This window comes from Hippoglossus stenolepis, chromosome 4 (genome assembly GCF_022539355.2).
Source record: "Hippoglossus stenolepis isolate QCI-W04-F060 chromosome 4, HSTE1.2, whole genome shotgun sequence".
In the NCBI taxonomy this organism is placed as follows: Eukaryota; Metazoa; Chordata; class Actinopteri; order Pleuronectiformes; family Pleuronectidae; genus Hippoglossus; species Hippoglossus stenolepis.
The window spans coordinates 16,097,528-16,123,331 of NC_061486.1; the positions used below are offsets into that span (position 1 = coordinate 16,097,528).

The following is a 25,804-nucleotide window of genomic DNA, read 5'->3' on the forward strand; positions in this document are numbered from 1 at the left end:
TGGAGATCACGTGTTTTTATTTACAGCGCGTTGACACCAACATCACCAAAAGCTCTTGAATCTTTTTGTCTCAAATTGACATCTTTGTTAGCGTCTTCTAGCATGGAAACTCGTTTTCATCCTGAGACATCTGTATTCATTTTGTTTCTTTCGTTTAGCACCCGTCACGTGTTAGAAATGTCATCAGCACGCCTACTCGCTCGCTGTGAATCCCCTGGACATTATCCTGCTGCGTTCACACGTGGGCTCACTTGGAGATTATCCAGAGTTTCTAGGGGGGCGGCGGGAGAAACTCTGGGGAAAGTCTGGACCCTCTGACTGAGACTTTTGCTTTCTCACATATTGTCCCCCCGGACACATTTCAGGAGATTAGCCAGAGTTCAGTGCATGTCTGAAAGTGGCTCCATACTCTGCAATTGTACTAACCATAGACAGTATTTAAGATTATATCTATAACATCCAATCTAAATGACAAAAATGTGTCAGGAGCAGAACATTTTTTCAGTGACGAGGTCTCTCAGATTTAAGGAAAAAGTCACACAATGTTCTGGGGAGAAATCCGTGGAAGAGGAGGAAGCTCTATCCTCCAACAGTGCAATACTGCTGCAAGACGTGCGTCTGTTTGCTGAGTAAGGGGTGTGTCACTCACTTCTTCAACCAACATGCTGTCATTTCACAATTCCATGACAGCTGTCACCATGCCCTCTGTCTGTTTGTAGAGAAAAAGGAAAAACTGCAGAAAGCTTTGAGTGCAGGCGAGGGAGGTAAATCGTGGTTCAGGGGCATGAATGAAGAACAACGCAATTGAAGATAAAGCGAATCTGCCAGGAAAAGTTAATTACAGCACTTAATCAGACACGATCCCTAGAATTCATATGATATCAAACCGATGAAACACTCCATTGTAAACGCTTTATTAGGTAAGGTGACCTGAGATAATGTATCATGTGATTTAGTGTTTAATTTAATTTAATTGTTAAACAGTGTGAACATTTGAATGTTCCTACAGCCAACAATAGGTGGACTGGTGTGTATGTTCTTTAGAATCATGTCATATGTATTCCTATTACTGTTAGCCTCATTTCTTCAAAAGGCTTTAAAACTAATTCCAATAAAGAATTTGCATTGTTTACAATCCCAATGTGAGTTTTGTTTTCATGTTTGTAGGAGCAGCAGCAGCTATAAATAATCTAGAGAAGCTGAGATGTGGGTTTCTGGTGTGAGTTCAAAATGGAGACACGGCGGCAGAAACACTTAAGGGAAATAAAGGTGTGAACAACAGGAAATACTGTAAAAGCTTTCAATCAACAAAGTAGAAAGTGGATTAGTAGGGCAGCAAATACTGGGACGTACTGTCATTCAATATACTGTTGGCTCATAAAATATTTCTGGGGTTGGTCCAAATTTTCTAACGGCTGTGTGATGTAGTACAGTTTTTGAAAGTGCATGGTGTTTTACCTCCAAACATTTAAATTAAATTACAATAAAATGGGTCAAAAGACAATGTGGAAGAACAACTGGAGCAATACATGTACAACGTGTACAATCTGAGTAAGTAACGTTGTACAGTGTGAACAATGAAAACTCAAAGATATATAAATACATGAAATATTTTGACACACTTGACACACGCAACAGAAGCTACAGTGCAGCTGTAAAACGTTTGACGACATGACCATGATGCTGGGTTTCAGAAAGTAACATGCAATTGTATACATATAAATTGATGACTAAAAGTATTCCACTGAAAATGATGAATCGTTCGGAGCAGCGGGGACAATATTGAGTTGGCTGCATCATCGAGTCAGTGGAGGAGATAATACACCACTGTTCAGTTTCAAAGACTCCATTCTTTTATCTTTCAGGGCACTGGGAGTGTATTTTACCTGCTGACTTGCTAAAGTTGAATTCTCATCTTGTCCCTTATCTGGTTTTTGCACTCACGGACAGAAGAACTTTACACCCAATCATCGATGGGCTCAGCAAACACTCTGATAGTGATTTAAAATGGATTTTGTTGGGCAAAGTTCCACGTACACATTTGTAGTCTACAAATGTCTCTAATACGTTTAGTATTCAAGCCTTCAACAAACGAAATGACAGTCTTACAAGGTGCAATTACTTTCATGGGGAGATACAAAGTAATGGTTTTCATACATATTTCACTCCATTAAACCACATAACAATCCTATTCAATTGTTTGGATGGCAGAAATGTTTACTGCTGTCAGACAAGATGCTGTAGAAACTAGATTCCAAGATATTTCCCTCGGTATTCAATTCCTCACATAGTGATTAATTTCATTGCACAGACAAATATTGTGACTTAGATGCCTCTAACCAAACCTAAACACCCCAATATCTCGACTGTAAAACACCAGAGAGCAATTTAGTGGAATCCATTCATTCGTGACAGTAAAAGCTGTATGAGAGTTAAAACCTTCTTTTACTGATTTCACAAAAACATGATGGAAACTTTATGTGATTGTTGTTTCTTTTCATAAAAATGAAAAATATGGTGACCGTGAGGAAGGTATGTATAAAAAGCACTCCATACCCCAGTAAACATAAATAATTGAATACGTTTAACGAAAGTATTAACAACTCAACAAATCTTTGATTGAAATGAATAAGTGACTTTTCATACTGAAGAAAAATAAAATAGAAGCAATTCAGACGATGATGTTTGTCAGTGTGACTCAAAAGTTTTCAATTTAACTTGAACAACCATTTGTTAAGGCAACAGAGAAAATGAGTTTATTAACATTTATTAACAACCAGGTTAAATAGTTTCCCCGTGAACTCACAGTTCGTGTTGTTTGTACCAATCAGACCATGTGAGGTGGAACATTATCTCCTCTCTTGTTTTATTTGTTCATGCCGCACTTGCGCGGGGTCAGATTGTATGATCCTATAATAAATCATGTTTCGCGTACTGCTGATTTCGTTGTTTCCCCCCTAAAGTGCTGCAGTTCAGCAGTGGTTGTTGACCATATGTTCTCTACATGGTGCCAAACTTAACATCAAAGCTGATGACAAAAATAGTATTTCATACTAATTAGATAGAAAGAGGATACAAACGTTTTCCTGTCTGTCTGAGTGGAACTGTAGAGAGGTCGATTTCCTTAGTTAATCGTTTTACAGAGGATTTAACGGACAATAAAGATTTAGCTTGACAAGTAGTAACATCCTGCTCAGGCTGTTTTTAGTTTACTGTAAACTCCTCCATGTTGCACCCAAAGACTTACAGCACAGTTGGTTCCAATGATGTCATGAGGGCATTACTGTGTATGCAAATAATGTTTATTTGATCGTGTTTGTTACCATAAACGTACCCACATGTCAGCTAATGATAAGAAATCCTATGTTTTTTCATCAAAAGAATTCAAGCAGTTGTGATAAAGTTGGTGTTGGAGTTTGTGTTTTCAGAGAACAAGTAACTGATGTTTGATCTTTGTCTTTTTTGTTCATATCTTTAGTTTTTAATCTGTATGTGTGTGTGTGTGGGGGGGTATGTACCTTCCAGTCATGTGGTGTGTATGTACCTTCCAGTCTGTCCTTTTACCGGATTGAATTCTGTCATTTATTTGTATTTGATATCACAGCCCTCAGGAAGCATTTAGTTAAATCAAATTGTAAAATGGCATGAGTGGAAAGAAAGAAATCCTTCTGGGGTTTTTTCTCTCTGTACTGGGTCAAACAGGATTAGCCGAGGCTGGAACACATTAGCTCGGTTTTATGCCATTCAGTCTCCCCCCCCCACAGCAACATTTTTTTTTTGTACATGTTGTCAACAGAATGGTTCTGAGGTTCTGCCTTTTATTAAAATTTTAATAAACCCTGATGTTGAAACTCCCTGTTAAATTGATAAAATGAGCGTGGACACATCCTGCCATGTTCCTGAATCTGTAAACTGAAGCGCTGGAAGGTCCGACTCTGATCAAATGTGACCCACGAGTGAAGAGACGGACAGAGCCTCCACACTGCTCTGACGTTTTGCCCATGTTGAAGCAGCGGTGAATGACAAATTAGACGTACCACTGTTTTACGCCTGTCGAGTGGTTCAGCAGTTACATGCTTTGACGTTGGATTACAGCCGAGCCCGTGAAACATGACGTGGCGAGACTCTTCAGAGAACGGATCGCAATTATGAGACACTGAGGACTATGTGGCTGTCAAGGAAATGTTTGCGTGATATGTCTGCACAATAAAAAAAGAGACAGAGAAGAAATTAAGATAAAACATAGACAGTGTCAGATAGAAAAACAATGAGAGGAAGCGAGGAAAAGAAAATCAAATAAGAGGTTTTGGTCAATGAGCTGCCAAGTTGCATCATGGGAGACAAGACAGCTGAGGCATGAGAAACTTCACTGTCTGTCAAGATGAAATGTTGAAATCAGGCGCAACTGCAGGTCAGCATCAGGTTGACAAAATAATTAAAGTTGAAAAGCATCATGAATTTAATCATTCATCTTGGGCGAATAGGTCACTGTTAGTTTGCACCTTCGTGGCCCCTGTTTCCTTATGTCAATGCATCTCTGCTATTGACTGATCCAGTCACTTTTTAGTCATCCTTGATTATAAACAACTCAAACTCACTTTTTGAGCTTGGATGATTTGTGTTGAAGAGTTTATGGAAAGGACATTTTATAGCTGACAAAGGCAGCTAATTGGCTTTCGGTGTTAAACTGTACACTTACTTTCCCTCGGTTTATTTTCTCTGCTCATTGTGATAAAGTCTCCCCAGCTCAACTTTGCTTTATTCAAATAGAAAAAAAAATTGTTTATATTGTTCAGGGTTTCTTCTCGTTCTGCAAAGTCAATTTTCAACTCTTTTCTAATAGCAGCAGGAATGAAATTTAAAATAGATTTTCAGAAATAAACCTAAACAAAAGATGAAAGATGAAAGAAAACAAACCTCACAATTTGCATCTTCAACTTGTGGGCACAGTTCCTTCATAAAGACAACGAACACAATGGTTTATTTCACCCAATGTTTGACTAAATAAACATTTATGTCTGTCACCATGATCAATGCTCAGCTCCATAGTGGACGAGTGGATTTAAGTGAAGCATCATATTTCCTTTCACTGAAAAAATTGTCAAATCAAAATCAAAAAATCCTGATTATATATGATATGATATATATATGATGTGAATCTATATACTTAAAGGCCTGAATGTTTTTTTTTGATTCTGGGTGTGAAACAAAGCAGAGCTGAAGCCTTGACTTCATGATTCTTATCAGGGACACATCAGTTTGTTCAGATTATTCAACCAAACAGGTGGTGTTATCAATAAAACATCTATCACAGCCATAATAATCTCCTGTAGCAAACAGCGACGCCCTTAGGCCCCGACTCACACAATCACAGCAAATCTTTGACATTGGTGTAGCATGAGCCCGTATTCAGAGCCCCCTTCCTGCAGCCCAAAGGCGACCTCATCGCCTGGATGCGCTCGGTGGAAGGCTGCCGCACGTCCCATTACAACGCTGACGAATTGTCAGAGCGTGTGCTGAGCTGTAACAAGGAGGAAGGGCTCGCTTTCCTCCCTGACATTTCACTGATGACTGTGACCAAATCCCCACCTACCATATCAAACACATCTTCCCTGAGCAGAAAAGGGATGAGTCCTCTGCAAAGAGTCAGAACAGTGACATGGTGTGGATTTGAGTTTCCGCACCAATGTTTTCTGCCTCGAAAGTCAAAAACAACAGCTGATTGAGCATATTCGCCCCAAATACAATATTATTTGTTATAATGGAAATTTACCCATTTTAGGATATTTGTAGCCTTAATATTTCTAATCCATGTATAATATGCGTCTCATTTAGCCCATACACCAAATAATTGATCAAGTATCTTCTGTCACTGAACGTTATGATCAGACAAACTGCCAGGGGAAATAATTCAGTGGCATTCAGAGGTCTGACCCCAGCAGAGTGAGTATGGGTTTAATAAACAAGCTGCAAATACGTGGTTTACATTCTGCTGCAAAGGAGATATTTCAAGTTTCACTTTATCAATTTGTATACAAGAAAAAGATACATGGATGAGTGAAGATCTTCCCAAGCAGGACTAGTTTGAACTGGGTCTGCAATAGAGCTCAACAGTTTGGTACTGGAAGTAAAAATCCCGTTCATTTTCTCAATAAAGATTTTGATTATCAGCCATAATATTTTAACCATCCAAGGTAGACTTACAACAAGCTACGAGATTGTGAAACGATATTAGATGCTCCTGTAGAAGCCACAAGTCTGTATGATATCAACAGGCTTTTAAAAAAAACGTGTTTTATTCACAATGTCGAGGAGAAGTGCTGCACTACCCACAATTCTCGGGTGTAATAGCAATGTCTGTGAGTTCCACAAATCACAGTTTCCATGGAAATGTTAACCACAATCATGTCTGCCACAGAGCAAACATTTGGACCATTTGGAAAATGGATCTTTCTCAATGGTTTTTTGGGATGTGTACTTTTTTCACTCTTAAAATAATAATAACGTAGTCTTCTACCTTTGCTCATTTCTGTTTTCCAATATTTTTTGGTTCCGGATCAAATGCTTTACGGTCACGAATCCAGAATTAAAACTCTTTTTCTAAAGGCCTTTTTGAAATGCCAATGGAGATAATGAATGCCAAAGTTACTTCGGCAACCAGAGTCGTTCTAAAAGTGGGTGGTCATTATTACGCTCTATTAAAGTGAATAATTAGAACAACAACCTAATTTTGATTTTAATTTATTAGACTGATGAGCACGTTTAATTTAATGACGTTCTTTGCATTATGCATTTATATTCAACTGTGTGAAGACAGGATCAGTTTCAAGTTCACACACATAAAGTTTGCATTGGAATCTGCACACGTTCATATGGATGCAGCAGCTGGACGTCAGTGTTTGGATATAGTTCTTCGTGCAGAATGCAGCTCGCTTTTACATTGACTGTCCATAGAGACACTGAAGCTCATATTTCCTTTTCGGTTAACTGTCAGTTTCTCCGCAGGGATATTTAAAAGCCACTCACATGTCTCGATGTATCCCTCTTGATACAGCCGAGCTTTTAGAGTAAAAGGTACATTCGCCTGAGGGATGCTGACCTCTGTGCCTATGGAAACTTTTAAGTGTAAGTTTGAGTGCATGGACGTGTAGGTGTTTGTGCGTGGCAGTGTGTGTGTGCCTGTGGAAATGGAAGGCGATCGATCTCCATTATTGGTGCGAATTAGATCAATACGGACCGCAGTGAACCAATATCTAAAAAGGCGAAATCTAAAGTGATAAAAACTCACCGATGCACAAATGCACACGGATGTACGTGCTGGCCACATACATGCAACTTGACACACAGAAACCCCCACGCCGACACGCAGGCTTCTGAGCGGCTGGTTATTGAAATTTCCGTCCGGTGGGGAAACTGGAGCATGTCAGAAATACATGAGGGATCAATACTGCAGAGGGCCACAGTGCAAGAGAACAGTGCGTAGGTGAAACCCCCCCCCACCCACACACACACACACTGCTTGCACATGTGGACACAAACCGAGTGTGTGAGAGTCACAGAGAGAGCGACACGCCCCTCTCTTTTAGTTCAATCCCAGAGGGAAATCACATACTGACACCTCTTTCCTCGCTGTTCTTCACCCACTTCCTCAGCTCTTCTCTTTCTTCTCTGCCTTTTATTCTCCCCCTCTATTCAAGTCTCCATTCAGCGCTGCTCTATTAGCACAATGGAAGGGCTGCAAATTGAATGGCAAAGAAAAAGAATGGCACTAAAACACACACACAACACCCCAAAATACACGGTGTTACATTTTCAGGGAAAATGGATGCGAAAAGTGCTTTCTTCTTTAGAGTACATTTATCATTTTTGCTTTTTAATTTGCCCGACTATTCGTACCTATCACACACATATCCATCCATCTATCCATCCATTCTTATATCCTTCTCTCATCATCTTTCCATCCAATCTTATATCCATCTATCTATCTATCCATCCATCCTTCTATCTATCTATCTATCTATCCATCTATCGATCCATCCATCCATCCATCCACCCTTCATATTGCGGTCTATTACTCATGCTGCCTCTCTCCACTGCCTCTGCACTCACATTCTTATCTAACTCGGCCTCGCTGGCGGCGGTGAGCGACTGTAGCGATGCCAGATGAAGAGAAAACCAACTACTCTTTTTGTAAAAGGAGCGTGGGCAGGGCCACCCACCTCAAGTTTAAATAGATTTCATACAATGGCTTAGAAATCGGCAGAAGAAATGTTCCAACTTTTTTTCCAAGCCAAGAAAAAAAAGGTTGTTTCTTTCAGTAGCGGAAGACGGAGAAGGTGAGATGTACAGTATGTTGGTATATACACAGTCCTGCGTCTATAATTACTCCCCAATTGCAAACAGGTCAACTCCCTTTTCCTTTTACATTTTGTCAGAGTAAACAGAAATTTTCCAGGACAACATAGTGTCCTTCACATTGCCACAATGTTAGTAGTGTCCCTAGTGAATACACCGTCACTATTAGTCTAAATAACAAATGCTCAGAATCTCAAATGAACTCCCTATAGGTGTGGGAGGAAGTAGTTTTAACTGAAACGGATGAGCTGCATTGTATCACATAGAGGATAATCAATTACTAAACAGGGGACTGACTCAACTTGTGCATTATCTATGGATGCAGGACAGTCACAGAGGACAGTTTCTCTACTAAATTATTATATAACCATTGGAATGTATTCACAATTGCTCTTCAGTAAAACTAACCAAAACCTTTTTGAAAGTATTGGAAAGTCCTTGGAGTAAATTCTCATTTTGGACGAAGGATCACTTTAAGAAAGAGTTGAAGAAGAAGAAGAACTCCTCTAAAGTCTTTCTGCCTACTCGAGGTGAACGATGACTCATCGGTTCTTCTGTTTGGACGCTGTGAATGTGCCTCCTATCTCATGATTTCACCTTTTTCATTGTTACTCCTGCGAGGCCACGGATGATGTGGCATGTGACAGATGCAATTTACAATTCTTGAATAGATCCTTTCTCCTCCACATCAACTTTCTGCACCTTAGTGGACAAACACAACACTTGCAGGGCTTTCATTGATTTTTGTGTGTGATTTTCAAAGTAGAAACAAACTGTAGAAAATAAAATGTTCTTGAGATGCACTAGCATATTTCGGTTTTACTGTGTGTCTGACTGTCTTCCCTGGTTATTCTTTATAAAGCTTAAGAGTTTGGAGAAGTAACAAGTCACGTTATGTACATGTAGCATAATCTGAGTCATCAACAATACAAAGTAACCATAAAGAAACATTAACATATATTTTTGGGTATCTCTCGAAAATTGAGAAAGCAGTGTAAGCGAGGGATGGGGAAGACACAGGACTCAAACCTCCGTACGTGGAAACAATGGATGATGTGCCACTGGTTCCCATGTTTAGTTCTGCATATGTGCAGCTATATTTTACACTGAGCAAATCACATCTCAGCTCCTGCTTTTTTTATTACTCTTAAGGCAAAGGTGCGAGTCAGAGTGAGACGAATTTACACAGCAAGATATATGCTTTTTAATATTAACAGCTCATACAGAGGCAAAATTGTTGTTTACCACCACAGGAACCCATATTTTCTCCAGAAAGTACAACTCTGGCTTGGTCATGTCATTGAACAGCCACAATTCGCCATGTTCACAGAAACCAGTTCACCAAAAGGTAGAATTACGTTTCAAGGACGGCTTTGAATACAGATTCCAAATTCAAGAAAAGGGTGGGGAAAAAAGAAATTATCATTTTCTGTTTCCATAAATTATGGTTTATTCACTAGGAGAAATTTGGGGTTTGGAGTTTTGCCAAATGGGTTTGTGAACATGTTGTAACAGTTGAAATTGTGAAATGTGCCACATTGTGTCACCTATTGCTAAGAGAGGAACTGTTTCATCAGTGTGTTTTGTAGGTTTGAAGGAAGCATTATGAGCCAATAAATGTGATCTGCATTAATGTATTTCATCAAAGAACATTTTAAAAACAGTTTTAAGTGTTCACTATATCTTTGTATAATCCTTTTCCCCACATTTTCTAAAATGCTTCCACCCAGACACACCGACCCAAACGGTTACAATGTGGACAGGAGGATCGTTGAGCGAATCACTGTTGTATTTCACTCTATTACAGAAACTACAACAAACAAGCATGGAGCTGATTGACATAGTAACCCTCTGCAACACCGCATGCTGCCTGTCAGTGTGTATCTGCAGTGTCGGTGAGCTCCTGTGCTCTCTGACCTGGTTTTTGATTATATTAACTCGGCCAAGGGACTGTGAATGTGTCGGGATTATTAGTTATCTGTCTGAGTGAATGGAAAGCACTCCTACCTGCACACTGTATGTTTACCTGCAGATGAGACATAGTGGGATAGAGGACTGTGAAGGTAGGTCTACAAAAACACTAACACATATATGAGGAGGGAAAGACAGAGTTTGCTCAGTACCCTGCAGATATGCACTTGAGATACAATTCAGCAACACTGAATAATACAGTCCATTCATCAAAGAAAAAATACCAACTCTGACACACACACACACACACACACACACACACACACGTATTTATTCAGCACTCTCGGGGGTTGTTGTGAAGTGAAGGTGCCCTTGTGTCGGTGGTCATTTATCAGAAATGTGATTCAAAGTGTACTGGCAGGTGAAGCCCACTGGTCCCTGCTCGTGTAAATTTCTTTCGCACTTCTTGCTTTGAACCCTGCAGCACATAATGGTGCACTGCTGTGCCCCTGTTAATGTAAAACACCCCCTCCCATGTTTGGATTTTCATCAGACCAGCAAGAGGAGAAACGCCGCAGCCGCAGGAGCAACCGATCAAATAGACAAAAGCATGATTTAAGCACAGTGTGACGTGAAGTTTGGACGGAGAACAAAGAATTAGTGTTGTGATGTTGGAAATAGGGTTGGCCGATATCTACTGAATTGGCAAATGTGAGGATGTGCAGTCACATTGGATGATGACATTGGCAGGTGGGGTGTGTGTGTGTGGGGCTGTGGGGGGGGGTTTGGCACGTTTGTGCTGGTGGTGCGTCGCAACTAATTAACTTGATGGCAGGCTTAAATTAAACATGGCTGTTGTCAGTTTGTCACAGCAACAAATCACAACGCTGGGCTCAGCATCCAGGGAGATGTCAGGAGGATGGCGCTGTCTATCGACCCAAAACTAGATGTGAACTTTCATTTGAAACATTCACAAAGTCATCTGACACAATACAATCTTGTTTTACTGGGGATATGCACTGGAGTTCACGATCAAGCAAAACCTGCATGGTGTGCTCGTCCACAACTTTATACAGGCTGAAATCGACTGACTTCTGAAGTCTGCTATTCAGCAGAATATTACTTATGCAACATGTTTACTGTCCATCCTGTCTGAGCCTCTGGGTGTGCACTAGTTTGATGCATACAGGAGGAGCGTTTGTTTTTGTCATGCCCAGCACAGGTGGGTGGTATTTTAATGGGCGGTCTGAGCTCAACATGATCAAATGTAGAAACCAAACGAGCCACCCCTGACTTTAAAAGAGAAACGCACACCAGAGGCATGTGTTAGCACTTTCTTAGACTTAGCAAATGGGGTTCATGTGTATTTAACTTGTCATCATAACCAACCGGACTGAATCCACCCATATGCACATGGAGAGAAACAAAAAAATGAGCCCTGACTTTAAGACCTCGGGCTACTTTGTTCTGTGCTCTGGATCAGCTGATGCACCATCAGAGCCCGTCTACTGCCATCAGCGACGGGGTGATCGATTGAAGCTGTCAACTACAGTGGCTGCAGACCGGAGCTACTCCTGCACGTCACGAAACCTCACCTGGTATCATCGGGTCCCTCAATGTTAGTCATCAAAGTGTTGGGAACGTTTGAATGTTATGGATCTCACTTCACTGGGTTTATTTCAAGCCACTAAGGAGTGCAGTCTTGGTGAAAATGAACTAAATGACTGACAGTATTTGGACCTTTATATGAGTGGAGTTTTATTGGAGTTTTCATTCTGTGCTCCATAATATAAAACATCTTTCCTAGTATTCTCCTCACTTTGTCCTACATTCTCACAAGAGATGTATATTTATGTTTAAAACTAGAGTCTGACTAATGTGAATTTTTCTGAGCTGGTTTGATACAAATATTTGGAAGTTATTGATATTTACAGTTTATAAACTGTATATCTGACTGGGAAATGTAATTGACTCTTTATATTTTAACTATAATCTTCATTATAAATAACTACAAATAAAAATAAAACACAAAAACAACCTTGTACAACTTATTTTCTGCATCATTTATTCTGTGCAGGAAGCGATATGTCTGTGAAAAGCTCGCATCAGGCAGATTTTTAACTGGGAACAGATAAAAATGCTTTTGGTAGATTTTTGGTTGTACATGTTCTATGCTACATGTGTTATGTCTTGTTTAAAAACCTTGTTTTGTTGTGGGTGGATTCCAGGAAGAATAGCTGCTACCTAAGCGACAGCTAATGGGGATCCACTTGAGGAGTAAAGAATTAAGATTATTTACCTTCAGTTTAAGGACTTTGTATTTGCTGCTATACATCTGCAGGTTTTTGTGTGACTGCGGTGAAATAAGGGGCAGGCACAGAATGTGACGTGCTGCGCTGTCACCTAAAGCACAGACTCTTAACTTCTTCTCAGCACCATGTCTGGGTCCATTTGAGTCCTGCAGAGAACATGTCCCTCGACCCACAGATCCTGCTTCTGTAGGTTTTTAAGGGTCTTTTGCACAACGCTTATCTGACAGGGTGAAATGAGCTACAATCCATTTCGCCTGTAGTGGCTCCTCAACCACTTCACATTCTGTAAAGTAGTGTACTACCTACACGGGTACTAAGGACCTATACGAGCTCTGTCCTTCCACTGGAGGTAATCTATTTCAGTCTTAAGCATCGGTTGCTCACCTACAATGGGATCCACCACTGTTAGTCCCTGAGTGCTCGACTAAATAGCTGAATATCAAGCTCTGCACTCGCTGCTCGCTGCTGTACATCAGCCTGCCTGTACCTATATTACAGATAAAAGCACCGCAGATAAGAAGAAAACACCGAAGGTTTCACTCAGAGCAGAAATGCCCGTGGCAGATCTTCGGGGAGCGGAGTATGGCTGGTTTCGCCGAATTGATCTCTTGCTGTTTTCGCCGTTCGGTGGGTTTAACCCAAGCTTTGCCCCAATCCGTTTACATTCATTCTTAATTACTTAAGTTCTTATTCAGTATGAGAGTTGACTGCAAAACAGTTTAAGATAATGGATAAGAAAATATATTCTTGACTCCGGGAAAAGAACAGTCAGTAGCTGAGTTAGCTCTTCTGTCCTGTTTCCTTGAGACAATAATGAACCACTACCTGCTCAGCATTGAGTATATAAAAGGATATAAGGTGTGAATGCACATTTTGAATATATTCTCAAACAAGAAGAAGTGGATAATGCTATGGGAGTGTTAATTACCTTAAGTGTTATGGCTGCATGCAACAAGTGAACCAGTCTTCCTGCATCATATTATTAGATCTTTGTTTACAGATCTGAATAACAAGAAGAGGCTAAACATGTGGTCGAGCACATACACACACAACCACACAAACACACACGCACACATTAATGTAGGTAACTTTAATGCGGTGGTCATCACCGACTTCTTTTAATTCCCATAAGAAAGTTCTGTGTTCATTTTCCTCCAGCAGTGACCTGTTGTACTGAAACTGAAAATTACGAAACTGTAAAGTGCAAACTTTAGTAGGTTAAATGTAAGGCGTCCAACAGCAACACTTTCATGCCATTAGGGCAGATCTATCTAGGGCACCACTGTATGGACACACACAACCCCACACACACACAACCCCACACACATACACACTGGTGTGCACCTTACATTGGTGTTTGTTAAGCTCCATATTCCGTCCATAATTTCCCATTGCTTTTAACACATTATCTTTGCTACAGGAAAGAAAATGTAGCAAAATCTGTGAAACTATAGAACAACGTGACGATATGACGGATGCAGAAAAGTGTCAGCGAGCTGCAGGAAGGAGGGGGATCAGGACGGGCGTACAAACACACACCTGTCCCCAAGTGTTGCTTCTGATTCTTTGTTTGAAAGCCACACGCACTTGTTGATATCACACAGTCACACACACACGATGCATCAGTGAGCATCAGACCCCAGCACAGTGCACATGATGGGATGAAAAAATTTGCATTCGCACAAAGACATCTAGACGATTTTTTGGGGGGAATTTTAGTTTTTTTTTTTGCAAAACTCCATCACTAACACACGAGCACATAAGCACCAGCCCAGATTCACTGACAAATTAATCCTCACATCTGTTCTGCTGGAGACTGAGAAGGGATTAACCTGCTGCTTTTACTGCCTCGTTGGCTCACACACACACACAGACACACAGCCACACAGCCACACACACACACACACACACACACACACAGCCACACACACACACACACACACACACACACCACTTTACTTATATACTTATATTGTACAAACACTGTACAAATGCACCGCAGCATGCATGGGAAGATACGCGTTAATGGACACTAAGACACTTTCATTCATAGATAATCGTTCATCAAATCAGAGGATGAAGAGCCATGACATCGTCAAAAGACAAAACTTACAATCTGCGATCAAGAAAAATTTAGGATAAAAAAAAAAAAGATGCAACCCTTTCTAAACGCACCTCAGAACCCGAATAAAGAAAAGGTAATTCAGTGGTGTCATTCAGGCAGCTCCTGCAGGTGGTGCTGCACACACTGCATGTTCACCAGGAGCCAGATCACTGACGGTGTTACTGTAGTGGTGACACCTGAGAAACAGGCCACTGACAACAAACACACACTAGAGCTGTGAGGAATGCAGCTGGACAAGACTATCAGCAACACAACCTGACAGAGGAAATGTGCATGTGGAGGGTTGAGTCAGAGGTGCATGAGACATGTAACAACACTTACACACACATACACACTCGTGCATAAGCACAGCTCTCTATAAATAAAGGTTTAACAGTAAAACAAATATGCCATAGCAATTACTCACAACTGACAAGTGGCTGCAATGATTAGAGGGCATGTGTGAAAATTTGACTGATGGAGTTAAGTTGTACTGAAAAAGACACACACACACACTTATATATGTGTCTTTGTTCATACCTGATCTTTGCCCTGCTGCACACTGACAGAAATGAATGAGAATACACTTTATGTGGCCGTGTGTCATCAGTGTGTCTGTGCATGTGCCTGCATGTGCCTCAGTGTGTATCTGTGAAGGCAATTGGATCTGAGCAGAACATGTCGACTCTGGCAGCCAATCAAACGTAATGTTTTTTTCTATTTAGCCGCCAACAACATTAAATCCCTCTGCAATATAAAAACACAAACACATGCACAAACACAGACAATCACACACACACACAAACAGCCGCTTGATGGCATGTGTGAGGATACAAGAAAACAGCAATTTCAAATTTTAGACATCTGCGTGTGTGTCACAATCGCACACACAAACACACACAATAATAAAACGAGTCTTTTAGCTAAATATAGTATTCTAAAACACACACACACACACACTATGTAACACAGCATGTAATACATGCAAACAGATGCGGTTGTGCACATGCACTCATTCGCCATTCAAACAAAAATGTCACTTTAATTTCCTCCCTTTCATGTTTATGACCGTTTTATGTTTTATCTTTCCGTCTTTTATCTGAGCCCTCACACACACACACACACACACACACAGACAGAGAGAGAGAGAGAGAAAAATATAACCCTCAGGCAATAGCAAGTATCTTACCAACTCAATCAAAAGAGAAAGACAGAAAACTGCAGCAACAGGAGTTGAAACTTACCTCCTCCAGACAAAAGTTCATCCTTCGCAAAAGCAAGAAAGGTGAGGGAATAACAAGAGCGTGTGTGTGCTAATGTGTGTGTGTGTGTGTGTGAAAGAACAGAGCAGGAGGATAAGGGGCTAACAGAACAATACAGGAGGCTTTTAAAGGAACATTTGAAAATCAGGAGAGTATATTAAGGTAGAAGTAACAACAGTCTACCTGTAGCTGTTACAGAGGAAACAAAAGCAGAGGGCGAGGACATTGTTAAAGGAAGAGAGAGGAGGGCAAAGGGTGTGAAGTGTGTAGCATCCTGTTTTTGTGACAGCGTGGAGAGAAGAGAAGAGAAGAGAAGAGACGAGAAGAGAGGAGAGGAGAGGAGAAGAGAAGAGAAGAGAAGAGGAGAGGAGAGACGAGAAGAGGAGAGGAGAGGGGAGGAGAGGGAGAGAGGGGAGAGGAGAGGAGAGGAGAGGAGAGGAGAGGGAGAAGAGAAGAGAAGAGAAGAGAAGAGAAGAGAAGAGAAGAGAAGAAGTAAACCCTACCTGGAGCTGTTCGGACGGCGTGGTGGACTGTCTGGTGGTCGGAGCTGGAGCTGAACTCTCCTCAGGACGCAGGAACACTTGCTGACCGCGTCTGCAGGCATCAAAAGCAACAAACTGCGTGTTTGTGTTTGAGTTGGACCCAGTGCACACATGGACTCAGCTGTTACAATCTCACACACACACGCGCACACACACACAAACACGCGCGCACACTCAAGAACTTCCCTCTCTTCCTTAAACTGAGGAGTTCAGGAATGTAAAGGTGTGTGTGTGAGGGAATGCAGGGGGGAAAGGTGAGTGTGACACCGCGTATGTGTGTGTGTGTGTGTGTGTGTGTGTGTGTGTGTGTGTGTGTGTGTGCGTGCGTGTAAGTGTGAAGTCCTTACAGGTCCTTCCCTTTCTTCCTCTCGAGCGCAGTCATGTCATCTCCACCTGTCGTACGCAGAGAGAGCGCTGGAGTCACACACACATTCACACACACACACACAGCCGACGCACCGATGCACACACTCACACCGGCGGGGCTGAGACGCACACTGGCGGCGCTGACACCACGAGCTGCAACACATAGAGCCGAGAGTGAACACAGTCCCTCCTCCTCCTCCTCTCTCCTCCCACCCACCTCTCTCTCTCTCTCTCTCTCTCTCTCTCTCTCTCTCTCTCTCTCTCTCTCTCTCTCTCTCTCTCTCTCTCTCTCTCTCTCTCTCTCTCTCTCTCTCTCTGCTCCTCCTCTGGGTCTTACTGCCTCTCTCGACCCTCCCCATGTTCCACTTCCCTGTTGTCAGTGTGCATATTGTGTCAGTGTGCACATTGTGATTGTGTCAGTGTGTATATTGTGTCAGTGTGCACATTGTGTCAGTGTGTACAGTACAGGGCGGATCTACTTTACCCACATGGTAACCAGTAGAATCCTAAATCCACCTGCTAATATGTTCTAATAATATTTAGAATGAAGTTCATTGATTCGTTGTAATCGATCTTCACCAAATATAAAAAACACATGAATAACAAATTAAAAGAAAGATCAATGAGACCTTCCTCAGAATAAAAGAGACGTTACTGGTCATTGGTTCAAATCCTTCTCTGTCACACACAGCCCAAACAGCACTGGTTCAGCATCTTGGGCATGCGGACTGCCCTGAGGAGCCGGGGATCAAACCACCGACCTTCCATTTAGTCGATGACCCGTTCCAACACCTAAGCCACAGCTGTTCCGGTTGTGCAAATTATGACTGTTGTCTGTGAGATGCAAAGGTGAGTGTTGTTAAATTGAATGGAGCAATTCATGAGATCATGTGACATGCCTCATTCTCCATAATCCTCTATAATACACCCCCTCGCACTTTGGTGGTCTATTTAAGCTGCAATATGTGAGTGTGGATACCCGACATGAACCTGTTGGTGCCCACCAGGACCCACCAGGACCCACCAGGACCCATCAGGACCCACCAGGACCCACCATGTCCCACCAGGACCCATCAGGACCCATCAGGACCCACCAGGACCCATCAGGACCCACCAGGTCCCACCAGGACCCACCAGGACCCATCCGGACCCCATGATTTGTGCATGACATTGGCTGGGCTATTTACTTTATCGTTTATGGGGAAGCAGGGAAAACATTGGGTTGGGCTCGGACACAAAAAACACAATGTCCGACCGACCGTTACACCGTGTCATTATTGCTACTTGTTGATTCCGCCCCTCCACCACCCCAGCGTGCACATCCCTATTATATCTATATAATCATATCTGGTGATAAAGTCAGAGCCTCGACTACTAACCATCTTCTGCTGCTGGGCAAACATTTCAAACACGAGTTGTCTGACTGAAGTGCATGAAATGTGACTCTGAATCAGATTTTGACATTGTGGTTTGCAGCTGACCTACAATCGGCTTTGTTGTCTGCAGAGACTGTGCTAATGTTGTGTTCATCCTGAAATGATCACGTGGTACAGTCTGCGTCGGCCAAACCAAACATCCTCTCACATCACACACCATCTAACACAAGGCAGCTTTTCAGAATGTGAACATGGACAATGCAATAGTGAAACATTAGGGCTCGACTGTATCGCCCTTGGGCAAATCTTAAAAAGATTTTTGCGAATAAGGAGATAAGCTTGTATGAAAATCACATGGATTTAACGAAGAATTGTGTCTCTCATGTTGTTTTTAATATATATGTACCACAAAGAGGAATCTAGGTTGTTTGTATGATATTCTTACCTGTACATTGAGTTGAGTTGCCTTCTGCTTCTCATCTGTTAATATTGCAGTGCCTCTCCTCTTGAATAAGTGCTGCCAGATAGGAGCCTATTGATTCCCTCCCACACTTATCAATCAATGAGACTGTTCTCTGCATGCAGGCTCGTATTTACGTCTTTTAGTTGTGGGCCATTCCTGTTAAGACTCCGAGGAACACGCAGTTGCACTGAAACATTTGTCGTTTGCAACTTTTCAATAAAATATTTCAGTGCATCATGAAGTATGGGCTCAAGTGGCCCATTGAACCAACTTTTATTGTATCCTCAAGCTTTGTTTGTAAGTAAGGGATTGTCTGCGTCAGGGATTCTGTCAGTGTTGTTCCTGCAGACTGCAGTTGGTGCCCTGTCTCTGATCACCAGGCAACTTGGGTTTCATTTAACCATGGTTATAACCTTATCCCAACATGTAATTCCAATGGTCTATAATTAACAATATCAGAAAATACTTATATAAATATATATTTTGTTGTTCTGGAAGGTCATTCTGAGGTCACTTTATTAGCTGTTCTGGAGCTTTCAGACACATCATATGATTTCCATGTATAGATTGCATCTACCCACGTATCAGGTGGGTAAATGCAAAGAATTTTAAGCACTTCTTGGTTAAATAATTATATTATATTTAATTGAAATGTGGAGAAATTCAAAGTGATACCAAAGAGTTCCCAAAAGTAATTGGAAATAGGTGTTCAAATGTACCGTGAAGAAAGGCAAAACAATTATCTGTTTGGAAAAATATGTGTCAAAAATGTGTTTTAAAAAATACATAAGGGTGGTACACTTTGAGTCGTTGCCATGCAAATGAAATTTTTGTAATCTTTTTTTGTCCACACATTTTGGTTCAATTTACTCATTTCTGAGATCCTGTAAAACCCGTCCTGCAAACCAGCAGCTGGTTAAGACCTAATGAAGCCGTACGACCATCCCAACACATAGCACATCAAAGATTTAAAAGATTTATCTCTTCCGTCACAGCTCTATACATTTAATCAAGTGGCAGATTCATCACAGCAGCCTCAAGCTGCTGCATGGAGTCATGTGACAGCTGACTCTCTGAGGTGACATTGCTTGGTGACGGAACATTTAGCACGAAGCCGCACAACAGGTTGCATCAAAGCGTCTGATGTAGTCCATCAATGTGACAGCGAACCTCAGAGTCATTTACTAAAAACAAGATCGCCAGCAGCTGCACACTTACACACACACATAATGTCACGTCCTCACAGAAGAAAATATTTCTTAAGCAGAAACATTCTTGAGGGATATTCTTGTTTATGAGTTCTTGAAGTTAAGTTCCAAAATAGTTGCTATATTTTTATGCAGATCACAAAGAAAAAAGTTATTGACTGAATTCAATTGTGTTGTAATTCAAGCGGCTGACATGAGCAGCTCCTTTAATTCAAATGAAGAGGGCCGCTCCGGTTCAAATGCTGAAAATTGGTCAGACTGAGAAACGATACTGTTAATTGTTTGGGAAAACAATCAAAACCCGAGTGCTTGTTGTGACATGCTCACTGGATCCTGAAATTGCCTGAAATAAATGATGGCGTTCAGAAAATCCAAAAACTATAAGCTCTCATACGAAATCACACATAACGAGGGTCTTAATTAAGGATGTTGAATGAAAATATATACTGTACTCCACTGTCAGGTTTATTCAGCAAGAGTCTTGCATTTATGCGTAAGGCGCAGTAGTGCTGATCACAGCGAGACATGTTTCTCTAGGTTTCTATTCAGAGGTAAGAAGAGGTTGACGGCACATTGCAGCTTGACAGAGGTTGATCCTCGGTTCATGGAGTCAGGTGGAGGTGAGTGCTCTGCTACAATGTGCTGCAATATTCCAGTTAACCCAGAGGCTGCCTGTTTTATGAATGTGCTGAGAGGTTTCTCTGGTACGAGAGAAACTCACACTTTACTTACCAGCATTGATCAATAACAAGATACAGAGGTCATCAGCACTGCACACAGTTAAATATATTATCAATTCTGTTCTGTGTCATATGAACACATATGACACATATACAGACAAACACACACACACTGTACTCAGGAAAAAACCCACAAGCCACAGCACAAACACACACCTGAAAATAGGTTAGTTCAAAGCTGCTGCTCCTCAAAGACTCTCTCCTCATCTGCTGTGGACTCTGTGATCTAGATTACCTTTTGAACAAACACACACACACACACACACACACACACACACACACACACACACACACACACACACACACACACACACACACACACACACACACACACACACACACACACACACACACAAACTTCTGAGCATGACTGCACTGTTGTTCAGCTGAAAAGAGTATTGATCCAGAGTTTGTGATTAAAACAGCCACTGTTGTTGCAGCTCAAATCTACCTTGTGATCACTAACTCACTCAGTTGCTCATTCACATTCATGCACGTGCATACAAACACATACACAAGGACACACACTCACTCACTGCAAAATCTGATGACGATAAAGCCAGTAATCTTGTGTGTGTGTGTGTGTATGTGTTAAAGTATACATCATATATATATACACTATCCCAGCCATATATATATATATATATATGGTGTGAGTGTGTGTGTGTGTGTGTGTGCGTGTGTGTGTGTGTGTGTGTGTGTGTGCGTGTGTGCGTGCGTGGGTGCGTGTGTGCGTGCGCTGCACCGAACATGCATGTGATTGTCCTGACTCCAATAAAGCAGAAGAGTGATTTAAAGCTCTAAATGGTGAAGGAGCACTCAGGGGAATAAGGCTAATCTACATAATGGGGGAGCTATATTAATGGCATCCTGCTGGTTGCTCACTCTCACACACACACGCACACACACATACACACACACATTGGTGTCAATTGAACGGAGCCTATTCTCATCCCCCCACACAACCAGATTTCTCCCTGCTGATCTGACTGAGCCGATGTAAATGTATTAGAAAAAAATAAATAACAACAGAGATAAGGTAGAAGATGATAACACTGTTGTAAGATAAATAAGTTTTAGTGTCGTGTATGTACCAGCTTCTCATTTAACTGTTTTCTTAAAATCCTCAATGCAGGGTGTAGTTTCAAAAAGGTTTCACTACATGTGACCACACACTGATTAAAGGCTGGTCGTGATCGATAACTGTTTATTTTGCTGAAAACCAACGATCAGCATTCTCTGAAAAAACGATCCTCCATGATGTGCCATGAACACATCAAGTGTTGAGAGGATTTCATTTTAGAGCCTCTGCCACTGTAGCTCCATGGCAGCTGCTGTCTGGAGGTGACCGCTTCGCAAATGTGGTCGGCTTGATGAGCAATGTGCATTTGGGGAAATGCTTCCGCTGTGTGAAGAGCCAAAGAAGAAAGACAGACTCGGTAGATGGTCATATTATTTACAGGGGGATTGTTGGATTGAAGACGAGGATAAAATACTCTGCTGAAAGTTTGAAGACGCTCTCAGCGTGAATCCTAAATCATCAAACCAGCACCGCACATTAATCTGAACCACTGAGGCTGAATCGTATCGATCAACACTCATTTCTGTTGAGGTGAACATGTAAAAACTCTTGGTGTAATGTGCGTTATTGATAATTTACTTTCTTTCGTCTACATTGGCACATAGTACTGATGCTTAAACAGCCAGTCAATCAATTAAATGATCAGCAGAAAATGTATCATTACCTATTTAAGTAACTGAATAATACTTTGAAAAAAACCTAGATCAATAAACAATCATCAAAAATAAGTATCATCAAGTATTACATATTACAGGAGCGAGCAGTGTAAAAAAAGTATAAAGTATAAAGCCGACGTGACCGAACCTGGAATAGTTTTTCTAAACTGTTTTACGAACCCAGCCTGACCAGGTTCGAATATTTACACTCTAATAACAAATATTTTTATAGCAGCGGATAAGCGCCCATGCTCTTTTGCGAGCTCGCAGGTTTTAAAGACAATAAAGTGTGATAAAGTTTTGTAAATGTACTTTATTATTAAATAAAGTTTTATGTAATTAATGGTATAATAATCGACCTACCTGACAGTGTAATACTGCACAGTTATGGAAGGGCCCTGCTCTGTTATTTAATCAGACTGTAAGTGTGAACAGTAAATCTATAGGTAGACGTGCAGCTGGATAAACCAAGGTTAGTGATGCGAGTCCTACTGCAGCCATTAATGCTGAAAAATGTACGACTCACACAACTGTGGAGTGCTGTGGATAAAGTGGTGAGCACATGGAGTGTGACGAATGGCTTAGAGAAAAGTTTGTGTCCGTGTGTGTGTGCGTACGTGTGAATATTACATCACCTTATTGTTGCTCATAACTAATTTCCTTAAACAACATGAGCAGTAAAACAACAGCAGGAAAGTGACAATGACACACCCTGCCTTGGAAAGTCACGCAGACATACGCAATCGCAACCATACACACACACACACACACACACACACACACACACACACACACACACACACACACTCACACACACACACACACACTTAACAGCGGGCCATGCTGTTTGCATTGATAACCTATTTCAACAGTGCAATGTGTTTGTTAACCTGACTCTACCCAGTACGACTGCCAACGGGATGCGGATTAAAACAGACTGTGTGCACAACAAGCCAAAAATAATTACTTATTTCACCTTGTGGTCAAAAAACATCTCCACGTTACTCGTAAGATTTGTTGTTGCACACTGCATTGAAAAGATGAAGGTATTTCTGAGGGAAAAATAGGTTTACTGTTTTGACCCCACTGCGGCAAATGTGTTGCACACCCATGTGGAGGCTTTTATTCTTGTGTGGTCTGTATATATTTTATCTTTTAGATTTCAGAGCCAGTTTATCAAATGATTTTTTGCAAGCCAAGGTCTGCAGATGACTCATAATTTTTTCCGAGCACCTCCAATTGTGCTTCAATTCCACGTGCACCACCAAATATGAACACGGGTGCGTGGGAGTCATTTCATTGAAAGAGTCAATATGTCTCCTTCTGCAAAAACTCCTCCTCCTACATAAACCACTCCTAAAGCATCTATACATTGCGTCATGACCAGCAGCATATTCATTTACGTAAAAATGAATAAATGCAATATACGTCTTCTGTTCATCAGAAATCACAAAGCTGCTTCGCGTCAACACTTTGAGAGGCTGGTTGGTGGTTGCTATGTGAGTTAGGACGTTGGCAACCTGAACAGTTTATAAGCTAGTTTCCATACCAACACACACTGTCTGCTAACTATAGTCCATCTAAGCAGCATCGAGGAGGGAGAAGGGGCGGATGAGAGGATGAGGGAAGTGAAAAAGAGGAGAGGAGACCTTACTGCTCTATAGAAATCTCTGTACAGCCCACTGCTGTTTTAGAAATCCCACCAGCTGAGCAATACAATAGCACTACGCGCCTGTGTGTGTGTGTGTGTGTGTGTGTGTGTGTGTGTGTGTGTGTGTGTGTGTGTGTGTGTGTGTGTGTGTGTGTGTGTGTGGGTGCGTGTGTGTGTGTGCTCTTGTACCGATATCTTTGTGAGGACAATTTTGAGTCCCAAACCTACGGAGTGAGGACATTTTGGGAAAGTGAGAACATTTTGGCCGGTCCTCACTTTGTGACCCCCCCTTTAATGGACTGTTTGGGGGGTTAGACTTGGTTTTAGGGTTAGGGTTAGAATTAGGTTATGGTTATGGTAAGGGGCTAGGGAATGCATTATGCCAATGAGTGTCCTCACTAAGACAGCGTTACAAACGTGTGTGTGTTATTCACCATTACCTCAAACTGTATTTTTCTGCATTTGTGTGGTTTATGGGAGACATGCACTTACACAGGACTTCAATTTCCCATTGCAGGTTGAAGGAAACAGCAGGTTAATTTGACCCGATGAAGGATTTGCTATGCAGCTTGTCTGAAATCCATTTGCTTTTTTAAAACTCTGAGTGCACTGATTGAAAAGCTGCTTTGCTGTAAAAGTAAGTGTTTAAACACTCAAAGGGAAGGTTCAGGTTACCAAACACAGAGTGGATCTGTGAGGGTGTTAATTTGCCTAGCAAGTGAAGTGCTGAGGATAAAACTGCAGGGGAGCTTTGAGGGAGATGATCTGTTTTTGTACATGAGACCTGGCAAAAGAGGACGAGCCAGCAGCAAAGTGGGCACATGCTCTGCTGGCTCTGTTCTTTGATCAGAGCGTCGCGGCTTGAGTGACCCCTATAACCACTGCAGCGACACTGTGATATGTTTCTGAGGAGATCGAAGCTGATCCTTTGATCCTTGTGTGTGTCCCCGTCGCCGGGCTGCTAATGCACAGGGGCTGCGAGTGGATTTGCAGCAACAACGACTCAGCACTAGTTTACACTTTCAGACATGCACAATATTCTCCTGAAATTATCCAGAGGGGTGAGAAGGCACATGTCCGGAGAATCCACGGTGAGCGAGTGGGTGTGCTGATGATGTTTCTAACACGCAAGGGAGGCCGAACTGAAAAAAAAACAACCTCAAAAAGAAGACAAATATCTCAGGACGAAAAAGAGGTGCCACAGACGAAGAAGCTGCAGACGAAGCTATCAACTTGGAAATATAATGAGACGTGTGATTTCCACAGCGTAATTTAAACATCATGTTCTCCCTCCTGTATGCTCCATGTACAACGTGTGCAACAACCTTTACGTGAATACAGCAGATGTTGAGAGTGAGAGCAGCAGGTAAATGTCATGGAGGTGGGATCCACTGAGTTTACTATGGTTAGAAACCCTACAGGCAATAATGGGATTCTGTTTCAAAGGTTATTATGAGTATAGAATGTTTGTGTTTTAAGTCTGTCCAGCATAAGGGATTCATACATTTTGAACAATGACATAAATAGTTCATAAATCAATGCTAAAAAATACATCTTTGAGGAAGCCTCCCAACTCCTTTGATTTGTGTGCTCGAGTTCTGACGTGTACCTGGACATTGTATACTTGTATTCACTTTTGTAGAACATCAAAGTTCTTTTACAGTGATGTTCTTCAGGGATCGGAACTCCGCATCCAGGGAGTGGGTGAGGTCGCCTTTATTCCTTGATTTATTTATCTTCTTTTATTTTATTATTTGTATATTTTGTGCATATGAAT

The 25,804-nt window shown here is 41.5% G+C and overlaps 1 protein-coding gene across 2 annotated transcripts in view; it reads right to left on the reverse strand.

Moving 5' to 3' along the window:
* LOC118105897 (cGMP-dependent 3',5'-cyclic phosphodiesterase) overlaps positions 1 to 25,804 on the reverse strand; it is a 152,032-nt gene that overhangs the window by 86,465 nt on the left and 39,763 nt on the right. The window contains exons 1-2 of one of the 2 annotated variants that reach the window (XM_035153914.2): positions 16,834 to 17,022; positions 16,448 to 16,538 (exon numbers count right to left, since the gene is read on the reverse strand). In XM_035153914.2, the coding sequence (XP_035009805.2) occupies positions 16,448 to 16,538; positions 16,834 to 16,868 (126 nt within the window). In that variant the 5' untranslated portion in view covers positions 16,869 to 17,022. Of the gene's footprint in view, positions 1 to 16,447; positions 16,539 to 16,833; positions 17,023 to 25,804 lie in introns of those variants that run through there. The other variant, XM_035153913.2, reaches the window with a different exon arrangement.